This window comes from Sitophilus oryzae, unplaced genomic scaffold (assembly GCF_002938485.1).
Source record: "Sitophilus oryzae breed Bouriz unplaced genomic scaffold, Soryzae_2.0 scaffold_937_pilon_pilon, whole genome shotgun sequence".
Classification (NCBI taxonomy): domain Eukaryota; kingdom Metazoa; phylum Arthropoda; class Insecta; order Coleoptera; family Curculionidae; genus Sitophilus; species Sitophilus oryzae.
Window position 1 is genome coordinate 1,136,393 of NW_022147569.1, and position 12,070 is coordinate 1,148,462.

Sequence of the window (12,070 nt, forward strand, 5' to 3'; positions counted from 1 at the left end):
CTTTTCAATATTATCAGCGCAAGACCGCATCGCCAGTTCCATTCCGCGCCTGGCCATTTTAGATTCCACAGATTTGCACGATAGCCAACGGACATTCTATCGATGGTCAGTAGTAATTGCGTCGTCTGAGGGAACTGTTCACCAAATCAATAATTTTACTGATAAGCATACGCACTTCAAGTTTTTTTTGTTTGTTGTTATTTTTATGTTTATACTACGAGGGAGATTCAAATAAATAATATTATTTTGTACTTTATTTCATAATTTAGTAATTATGGCTGAACAAATACGCTTAAGAAAACTGAAAAACAATAGAAGTAATTCTATTTCAGAGATTCAATATTTATTACAGTTAGCAGAACGTACCAAAACTGATAAAACAGTTCGCAGTTTATTTAAAGTTAGATGTGCAGAACTTGATGTTCTCAAAGATGACTTTATAAAACAGCATCAAAATATTATTTCTAGTCTTGCAAATGAAGCTGACACCGATTTAGATCCAGAAAATGTTATAAGAACAGCATTTTTTAATGATTTTTATGTCGTAAAGTCCATGTACGTAGACTTATGCGAAATTGATACTGCAAATTCGCAAAAAATATTAAATTATTCTATGAATGCTACTACTTCAGGTACTTCTAATGAACATAATTATCATATAAAACCTCCAAATTTAGATATTCCTAAATTTAATGGTGATTATAGAACTTTTTCTACATTTATCGATCTCTATAATGCTCTGATACATAATAATCCAACATTAACGCCAATAGAAAAATTTCGTTACCTTCTTTCGTTAGTCGAGGGTAAACCATTGGGTGTTGTTAGTAGCCTGCCAATGACTTCAGACAATTATCAAACCACATATGATAACTTTGTTGATCGCTACAGTAACGTAAGATTTCGAGCGCAATCGCATTGGTATGCTATTAAAACTGCCCCTAAAGCTATTCGCGACCAACCTGAATCTCTTAGAAATCTTTTGGACACATTTTCACAAAATCTCGCCTCTTTAAAAAATTTAAATTTTCCAATTGAATCTTGGGACTTCATATTAGTTAACATGTTGTTGGAACGGGTTGATGATGATTTAATAACAAGGTTTGAACTTTCGCTTGCCTCAGGCACAATACCAAAATTTAAAGAATTATTTGAATTTTTAGAAAAATGTTGTAAAACTTATGAATCTCTTAATCTTTCTTTACCTTTAATTAATAACAAAAGATCAAATAAAATTAAATCACCATTACAACCTCGTCGTACTACTTCTCTTTTGGCAAAGCAAACAAAAAATAGTAATTCCGGATCTTGTTTACTTTGTAACGAAATGCATTCGTTATATAATTGTTCAACTTTTTTAAGCAAAACTCCTCAAGAAAGGTATCAGCTTTCCAAAAGGGCACATCTATGTGTTAACTGCTTAAGTAATATTCATTCTACGCAAAATTGTAAATCAGCTATGTCTTGTCGTAAATGTAATCAACGTCATCATACTCTTTTGCATTTTTCTTCAAGTAATATAGAACGCGCCACTCATAGTCCCGAATCAGCTTTACCTTCAACTTCTCGTGAAAATAGCTTTAATAATAAACCTCACTTTTCTGGTACACCTTCTAAAACTGTATTTTCAAATCGCGATGAGAATTCTTCGTTGAATCAGAGCTTCGCTGCGACAGGCTTGTTATCTAAATCTACATCAGTTCTATTAGGAACCGCGGTTATCGAAGTATTAGATAAGTTTGGTATATATCAATCAATGCGATGCTTGCTTGATCCTGGAAGTATGACTTCATTCATAACAGAGAAGTCTGCTAATACTCTTGGTTTACCAAAGGAAAGGGGACTTTATGAAATTCAAGGTCTTGATAATATGGTTACAAACTCCGGGCAAGCTACCGTTACACTTTCATTTCGACCGCTTAATTGTCCGGAATCAGTACTTAATACTGACGCTATTGTTTTACCTAAAATTTGCGATAGCTTACCTACTGCAATTTTGCCAGCTTCTTCTTGGTCTCATCTTAGCAATTTGAAACTTGCTGATCCGAAGTTTTATGTACCTGGTCCTATTGACATTCTGCTTGGTGCTGATGTATACACAAAAATTATCCTAAACGGATGTGTTCGAGGGATTCACGGAGAACCAGATCTTTTGAACACAATTTTTGGGTATGTTCCAATGGGTAAAATAGGTACATTTTGTGAAACGTCTACTGTAACTTCATTCTTTTGTAATTCGCATAAAATTAATACTGATGATATTCTTACAAAATTTTGGGAAGTAGAGTCAGTTCCTCTTTTGCCTATGCTGTCAGATAATGATCTTTTTTGTGAAGAACATTTCTTAAAAACATACCAGAGAAATTCCGATGGAAAATTTGTAGTGCATCTACCATTCCGCGATAACTTTCCTACTTTCCCCGGTATTCGTCAACTTGCTGAACAGCGATTTCTCTCTTTAGAACGTCGTCTATTAAAAGATCAAGAATTGTATAAATCTTATTGTCAATTTATGAAAGAATATCTTGATCTGGGACATATGAAACCTGTCAGTCATGAAACTGAGTTATCTTCCGCTTCGTATTATATTCCGCATCATTGCGTTTTAAAGCCTCAAGCTAGCTCAACCAAATTGCGAGTGGTTTTCAATGGTAGTGCGAAGCTCCCGAACCAAACCTCTCTCAACGATCATTTGTTTACCGGACCCAAACTTCAAAAAGACATTGTTGAACTCTTAATTCAATTTCGCTTTCATGTGTACGTTTTATGTACAGATATTAAAATGATGTATCGCAATATATTGATCACTTCTTCTCAACATCAGTATCAGAGAATTGTTTGGAGATTTTCTCGTAATGACCCTCTTCAGGACTACGAATTAATTACTGTCGTTTATGGTTTATCGCCTTCGCCTTTCTTAGCCTTACGCGCACTTCAGCAATTAGTCCTTGATGAAGGAGCAGATTTTCCCTTAGCATCTCATGCGATTTCAAATCATACTTATGTTGATGACGTGGTTACTGGAGCCACCACTTTCAGTGAAGCTCTCGCCCTTAAAAATGAACTAATAGCTTTGTTTTCTAAAGCTGGGCTTGACCTTAGAAAATGGGCAAGTAACGATCCCAATCTACTGAGTGATCTACCTTCTGACTTTTTATCAACTACTCATATAAATTTTGATGATCCTGAATCATCATTAAAAATTTTGGGTCTTCAGTGGAATCCCACAACGGATAACTTTCATTTTCATTTTAACTCTCTTGACAGACCTTGTACTAAACGAAACATGTTGTCAGAATTAGCTCGTATTTTTGACCCGTTAGGCTTCTTAGCTCCTGTTACCTTTTTTACTAAAACTTTAATCCAAAAGTTATGGTCGTCCCATATGGATTGGGACCAACAGCCCCCTGACGAAATTATCCGTATTTGGACGCGTTACAAAAATGAAATGCACTTGTTGTCTCAAATTGACCTTCCCCGGAAGATCCTATTTTCCGAGTGTGAGAATAGATGTGAGTTGCATGGTTTTTGTGATGCGTCTGAAAAAGGTTACGCCGCAGTTGTATATCTTAGAATTTTGAGAAACAACAAAAAAATAGATGTTCATTTAGTTGCTTCAAAAACTAAAGTTGCGCCTTTAAAGAAGTTAACAATTCCCCGTCTTGAGCTCTGCGCCGCTGTTCTTCTTGCTAAATTACTCGCATATTTAGTACCCATTTTTAAAACTAAAATATCTTTAGATAAAATTATTACCTGGTCTGACTCTAATATTGTTTTATATTGGCTTCACTCTCCACCTAGTCGTTGGAAAACTTTTGTTGCTAACCGAGTATCTTATATTCAAGACAAGCTCCCACACGCAACTTGGTTACACGTTGAGTCCAAGAACAACCCTGCTGATGTTGCTTCTCGAGGAATATTTCCATCAGAGTTTGTAAATTTTAGTACTTGGTTTCAAGGACCTTCTTTTCTTCATGATCCTGATGCTATGTTAGGTTCAACCTCCGCATGCGCTACTCTAAATAGTACTTCCGAAGAAGAAAAAGAGAACTTTATTGACCTTCTTTTAGAAAAATACTCTTCTTTCGCTACTCTTCAACGTACCGTCGCTTATGTTTTACGCTTCCTTTTTAATATAAAAAATCCCCGTCAAAAAAGATCGGGTCCGCTCTTAACTGTTGAATTAAATGAATCATTTACGTGTCTTGTAAAAAGGACTCAATCGATTTGTTTCCAATCGGAATTGATTTCTAAATCTTTTCTAAACCATTACGTAAACTTAATCCTTTTTATTGACGAACAAGGAATTGTTCGTGTAGGTGGTAGATTAAAACATTCAACTCTATCTTATTCTGCAAAATATCCAATTTTACTCACCTCGCTCTAGTTTACTAACACGCCATTTAATATATTACTACCATCTTAAATACCTTCATGCAGGATTGCGCACTTGCTTTTTTTACTATCTCAATCGGTTTGGATTCTTTCTCCTAAACGAGCTATAAATTCAGTAATTCATTCATGTTTAATTTGTTGGCGATCCAATCCGAAGCCTTTCCAACCGCAAATGGGAAATTTACCGCCGTCTCGCGTTTCACAATTAAAAGCTTTCACACACACGGGGGGGTAGACTTTGCAGGGCCGTTCTTAATTACTATGAACAGATATAGAGGTGCTAAAACAACTAAAGCATATATATATGTTTATTTATATGTTTTGCGACTAAAGCTATGCACTTAGAATTAGTTAGTAGCTTGTCCACGGAAGCTTTTTTTGGGCGCCCTTCAGAGATTCCTATCCCGAAGAGGTCGCTGCACAGACATATATAGTGATTGTGGAACCAATTTTGTTGGTGCTAGCAAAGAAATTAAAACTATGTTTGAATCCGCAGTTGAACATGAAAATATTCAATGGCATTTTAATCCGCCCGCTGCCCCGCATTTTGGGGGACTTTGGGAAGCTGGTCATTTTTTAACTTTAGAGCCATTGAACAGTTTACCTACGCCGAACTTTACTGCTGTACCAATTAACCGTCTCTCTCGTTGGCAACTTTTACAACGATTACATCGCGATTTTTGGAACAGGTGGCATAAGGAGTATTTGCATTCGCTTCAACAACGCCAGAAATGGCTTAATTCCTCTGACGCTCCTTCTCTAGGAACGTTAGTTATTATAAAAATGAAAATGCTCCTCCATGCCAATGGACCTTAGGTCGCATAATTTCGTTAAGTGAGGGGACGGATGGTGTGGTGCGGGTGGCTCTGGTGAGGACAGCTAAGGGAACTTTGCAGCGTCCTTTAGTTAAATTATGCCCTTTACCCAGCAATTAATTATCGCCATTTATTTATTTTTTTTTTGCTATTACACAAAATTATTTTTATGTATTTTTTTTCTACTTTTATTTTTTCTTTATCTTTATCTCAATTTTTATTTTTTTTGCATTCAAAAGGTACGCATTTAAAACGCATGTTTAGAACATGCCTTTTCGCCGGGCAGAATGTTTAGGAAACTCTCAAAATATTTTTAATTTTATCTCTTTTAATTTTAAATTCAATATTAATTTATTCTATTATTTATTGTATACGCATATGTGGTACTAGGAAGGTTATTCCAAAGGGCTGAAACACGCCTGCGTCAATTAACCTTTGTACCACAATACACTTGATCGAAAGATCCCGCAAGAACCGCATCTATCGAAAGATCGATTCAACGTGCTAACCGCCGCCGCCGCAAATAACTTTATTTTAAATCTTCAAAAGGTCCTACCAATTCGGTACCGTTTACTCGTGCGAGTAGTTGTTCCTGATCCAGATACAGGGTGGCCACCCAGGAGAAGACTACAACCCTCCAAGGTAAGCCGACCTCGTACCACGTGTTATTTTAGCAGGAATTTCTATTTTCTCGAGTTTATTACAATCATTTCTTTATTTCCTTTCTAAACATATACATATTCAAATTTTATTTGGGATTGATATATTTTATTTTTGAACTGTTACCCCTGAATCTGTAAATATATTTTTCCTTTTTTTTATAATGAAATTTATTATAACGGGATAGGTTTGCAAATATCTAAAAGCTTGCACTATTAAAGAATTTTTCATGTGTTCGACATTGTTGTAGTTGCCAGGATATATTTCATTGAAATATGAAATATATCCCCAATCCCCAATAAGTCCCTAAAATCACAAATCGAGAACGAACAAATCCGGAAATCGGGGAGGCCATCATATGGCTTCATTGGTTCCAATTCATTAATTTGAAAAATAATAATTTAACAAAATTCTAATATTTTCAAAGTTGTGAGCTGGATCTTGCTGAAAGTATATTTCACGTAAATTAGCTAAAGGAATAGGTATCTAGAGTTTCCTGTGTGATAGCTTCGAATATTTACAAATAGCGGTAGAGAGTTAAATTTTCCTAATATATAAAAAGCTCCCAAAATAAAACAAGAGACAGATAGCAATATAATTTTAATAATTCTTTAGTTTCTTTTATTTTATATTATTCTAATCATGGCATACTAATAAAAATGATAGTTTCATAAATACTTTTAAATATTGCAGCAAATTGTGAAAATAAATATAGAGTGCTATATATTTTTGAGAAGCTTATGGTAAGTCAGATCATATAATTTATAAATATACAGTGTGTTCCATTTAAGAAAACATAACTTTAGTCCATATCTTTAAAAAGATTCTTTTTTCTGAATAACAGACTACACCACTGTATTCTACGTAAAAAGTTCCACAACAAACAGTTTTCACCTTCTCGATAGCTTTAACAATAACAGAGATACAGGGGGTGTCCCAAATTGCAAAATTTTCAAAAAGACCTTGTAGCTCAGAAACGAAAAGGGCTATGAAAATGTTGTTTACAGCAACTTCCGTTTGACAAGAAAGTGGAACAGGTTTGTAAAAACCGCAACCTTCTATCTTCACTAATAACGGAGATACCATATGATTTCAACCAAAATGGGACAGCCTGTATATGTATTTAAAGTCTTGCCCAGCCAAGTTTTATGAAGGATAATTTAATTCAAAGTTAAAGAAAAAAATAATTTTCTGACTTACCGAGATGACAGGTAGCAACAAATTAGCTTGCAACGATTCTGGTGGTTGCTCCTAATTGACAGTTTTAATTACCAGTGGTATAAAGCTTTCCTGTTTCATAAATGTGATATTATTGTATTATCTAGATTAACCGCATTTTAGATATAGGTATTTTGAAATTACTATATGTATATTTAATTATAATCATGGTTTACCTAAAAACATAATGGTTTTATACATTAAACATGAAAAAGTTAATTAAATGACATGTGGAATTAGTTTATATTAGATCAAAGGAAATGTTATTCCATAATAGAAATGCTATATTTTAATTAGTACCCACTATTTAATAATGTTGCAATATACATTGTCTTTTATATTTTGCATATAGAAAAATCGTAGGCGCCTGTCAACATACAGAGTCGCTGTTATGTTTGGAAACGGTCGATTATTAGGTAAAATATAGGAGGTACCGCAAAAAGTTAAATACAAAAGTTATAGGATTTTTAAATATATATAATAGCAAGTAATAAATTTAAGTATACAGGGTCAGTCATAAAGTCGTGGTACATAAAAGTTTCATTTTTTTTAAAATAATGCAGTAATGCCCTGTATATTATTACTTATTGCAATTCTTCCTTCAATTCTAAGCAAAAAATCGAAATACACACAGTGTACCTCAAACCAACCGTTGCTGAGTTATTGACTCTTGAAAATATCACTTAAACAATTTGATTTAATTAATTTGGACATGTTCAGTTTCATTACTACTTTCCTACGTTTCATCCCTACACGCAATCATAGATTTTAGTAGGTTGTTTTTGTTTATTTGCCGTACATTGTTAGTAATTTTGAGTTTATAGAATTTACAGTTGATTTTTGATCAACCATTGTAATAATTATTGTAATTCTACGATGTAAATAAACTATATTATTGTTATTATCTCAACTACATCCGTTGGTTTCTCGTGGTTGGAGGAGTGACTCGTCTCAACCATGATGGTGATAACTTTTCTGGCTTAGAAACGTTCCCGGCTAAGTTACATGTATAGAAATCGCCTTGCTGTATGGCAGGTGTTAAGGATTACAGATTTTTGCATAAGTTGGTACTGGTATGCTTCCAAGTCTATTGCTTTCAGCGATTCAATTAGTGTTTTTGGTATGTTACACCCATATTCGATAGTACTAATGGGATGACCCGGACTCGATCGTATTTCCACATATCCTTAATTTCAAAGCATAAATCAATATATTTGGTAATCTTCTCTCTGTATGTTTGTGTTAGGTTATTGTTGTTTGTCACCGCAAAATCTATGAGCAACACTTCATTTTCGTTTTTCTTCTTCACTACTATGTCTGGTCTATTGTGTTCTAGTCTTTTATCTGTTATTATAGTTCTGTCCCAGTACATTTCATATTCATTGTTTTCAAGGATTGTAGCAGGTTCGTACTGATAATAGTTAACTTTATGCTCTATGAGTTTATACTTCAATGCTAGTTCTTGGTGTATGATCTTTCCCACTTGGTCGTGTCTAAATTTGTAGTCACTCTGTGCTATAGCTTGGCATCCTCCTATGACGTGATGTATTGTCTCACTTGCTTTCTTACACCTTCGGCATAAGTCAGACTCAATTCCGTCCTTTAAGATGTATCTTCGGTAGTTATTGGTCTTAATCACTTGATCTTGGATGGCTATAAAAAACCCTTCAGTTTCCGGTTGTAGCTCTCCACGTTTTAACCAATTGTACGTCGCTTGTTTGTCGACAGTGTCCTGGTCTACGTCATGGGGAAACCTTCCGTGTAGAGCTTTTTCTTTCCAGCGGGTAAGCTTGTCTGCGTCTTCTACTATGGACCAAGTTTTTTCTTCGTCACTTAGTATTAGTGGGGTGTGTTTATCTGCTTTTACAATAGCTCTATAGTATGGAGATTGTGCTTGTTTTGAGTAGAAGTATTTCCGTAGGTTTATTATACTATTGTTGTGCAGGTTAGATAGATCTATAAGTCCCCTACCACCATCTTTCCGTTTGAGTGTAGTTCTTTCTACTGCCGCTTTTGGATGGTGGCATCTATGTTTCGTCATGGCGACATTTGTTTTTGTTTGGATGTCTTTCATTTCTGTTTGTATCCACTTAACGATTCCAAATGTAGATGTTAGCAGTGGAATAGCGTATGTATTTATAGCTTTAATCTGATTTTTAGCGTTGAGTTTAGATTTAAGGATCATATTGATGCGTTTGAAATATTTTTCTTTTATTATTTCTTTTATATATTTGTGTTCAGTGCATTGTTTTTGATGCATTCCTAAGTATTTATACATTTCATCTTCATACATTGGTTCGATTTTTGGCATGTTGTTTCCCTGTACCCTTTCTACTACTTGTTTCCCTTTCTTTATCGACTGTGTTCTGCATTTGTCCAGTCCAAATTCCATTTTAATATCATTCAAAAAATTGTATATCATTTTTACTAGGTGTTTAAGCTGCATTTCTCTGGGTGCGTAGATCTTTATATCATCCATATAGAGAAGGTGTGACAATGTATAAATTACTTCTTTGTTCTGTTTAATCTGTACGCCTGTGTCTTCCCTCTTTAAGATATTAGAAAGAGGGTTTAGTGGCAGGCAAAACCAAAGCGGGCTCAACGAGTCGCCTTGAAAGATACCTCTATTTATTTGGATATATTTAGTTTCTATTTTTCCTATTTCGGTATTATTATTTTTGTTTTCCATTTGCTCATTACAGTTTTGAGGCATTCCGTTATTATTGGGTGTACATTATATATGTCCAGAACTTTCTGGAGCCAGCTATGGGGAACTGAATCATATGCCTTCTTGAAGTCAATATATGATGAATGTAGGTTCCTCTTTTGTTTTCTTATTTGCTCTGTCACTATCATGTTTATAATAAGTTGTTCCTTGCATCCTTTTGATTGTTTAATACACCCTTTTTGTTCCATTGCTAGGATACTATTTTGACTAGAATGGTCGTACAGTCTATTTGCGGTGATGGAAGTGAATATTTTGTAGATTGTGGGAAAAAAATTATTATTATTATTATTTATCGATACCATTCTGCCGAAACTGTGATACATAATAATATTTGACATTAGTTCTCAAGTTAGCATTTATAAACGTGTAAAATGAGATTATATCTAGTCTGAAAATTACAAAATATTCGTGTAACTTTTCAATTCTTCAATTTCTGTACATTGCGTATTAAGATTAATGCCTACAATATAAGGAAGAATTGAAATATGCAATAATATACAAGGGGTTCCATTTAAATAAAATAAAGTTTGATGTGCCACAACTTTATGACCGACCCTGTATACTTAAATTTACTAGTAGCTAATAGACATTTAAAAACTCATTACAACAGTATCACAGTTTCGGCAGAATGGAATTCATTAAATGAAACTGAACATATCGAAATTAATTAAATCAAATTGTTTAAGTAATATGTTCAAAAGTCAATAACTCAGAAAGGGTTGGTTTGAGGCTCGGTTTGAGGTATATTGTATGTATTTCGATTTTTGCTTAGAATTCAAAGAAGAATTGAAATATGCAATAATATAGAGCTGTTGAGGGAAGCGATTGAAAATATTTCGTTATATGCTGAAAAAAAGCTGCTATAATGGTTCATTATTAATTTAGAGCTTCATTATTTCAGTTTACTAAACTGTAAAAAAGGTATTTAAAATACTAGAAGTTTTTCAATATTTTCCAGAAAATGTCAAGAAAAGCAAAAAAACTCATGGTCGTGTTTCTGGGGTCGAACTATACTACCAGTTAAAATATTTGCACTTATTTCTGGGACACCTTGTATATCTATACTAATATACAGGGTTGTTCACCACATACGACACGAAAGATTGTAGCTAAACGATTAGATTTTTATAAATTGTGAGTTTTGGGTTCGTTGAAGGACTATTAGAGCTACAATTTAAAAATATTTTTACAAGTTACAGAGTGTCCCAAATAAATAAAAAATATCAAAGTTGTATTTTTTTAAATGGAACACCCTGTGTATTATTACATTTTTAGTTTCTACGATTAAAATAAAGGTAATTTTGGTTTTAAAAACAATCTAAAATGTCAATATTCCACGGGTATATTGATAAATGAGGTCTAAATTATAAGAAAATGCATTTTCTAGGAAAACTTGAAGGGATAGGTAAAAAGTGATGTAATACAATTTGATAGACAATTAAATTGTGCATCTGATTCTCATAAAATATACAGGGTATTCCATTTAAATTAAACAAGTTATTGCCGTTTAAAGCTAGTAATTATTTAAAATAAATTTTTAGACACTCTGTATAAGGTAGTATAATTTTTATTAATGCAACACAATAACTGGTCAATAAATAAACTTCAGTAAATATTTAGTATTAAAAACTTTGATACCCTCGGAGAAATGAAGCCTTAAAATTTATACTGCAATTTTACAAAATTGAAAATATTTCAAGAACGGTAATGTTTAATTGTAATAAACCTTAATCAAATTTACATTTATTTTAATCGTAGAAACTAAAAATTCAATAATATACAGGGTGTTCCATTTAAAAAAATACAACTTTGATATTTTTTATTTATTTGGGACACTCTGTATCTTGTAAAAATATTTTGAAATTGTAGCTCTAATAGTGCTTCAACGAACCCAAAACTTACAATTTGTAAAAATCTAATCGTTTAGCTACAATACTCCGTGTCGTATGTGGTGAACAACCCTGTATAAAATCCTTAAGTGACTCATAATATACTTATTAATCACGCTCATAATCCTACTGATTAATCACGCTCCTCCTCAAACGACTCAACGTAAGAAGCTCAATTTTGGCATACAGGTTGATTTTAGGGTGTAGAGGTTCGATAAGAAGCGATTTTTCGAAATTCCAGTTCCAAGAGGGTGACACCACCCCTCAAATATTACAATATTTCTTATTTAAAAAAACGGTCAAGTTTCCGAAAAAACGCTTAAACAGGTATATTTTATTTTGTTTTTTTACATATTTTAAGATCT

General features: G+C 33.4%; 2 protein-coding genes across 2 annotated transcripts; one reads left to right on the plus strand and one right to left on the minus strand.

The window, feature by feature from the left end:
* The first annotated feature begins 274 nt into the window (after nucleotides 1-274).
* Nucleotides 275-4,387, plus strand: LOC115890917. Its single transcript, XM_030911280.1, has one exon. It carries the CDS (start codon nucleotides 275-277, stop codon nucleotides 4,385-4,387), a length of 4,113 nt encoding a protein of 1,370 aa, XP_030767140.1.
* Nucleotides 4,388-8,196: 3,809 nt separating this feature from the next.
* On the minus strand, nucleotides 8,197-9,801 carry LOC115890918. The gene has a single exon (XM_030911281.1). It carries the CDS (start codon nucleotides 9,799-9,801, stop codon nucleotides 8,197-8,199), a length of 1,605 nt encoding a protein of 534 aa, XP_030767141.1.
* Nucleotides 9,802-12,070: the final 2,269 nt, after the last annotated feature.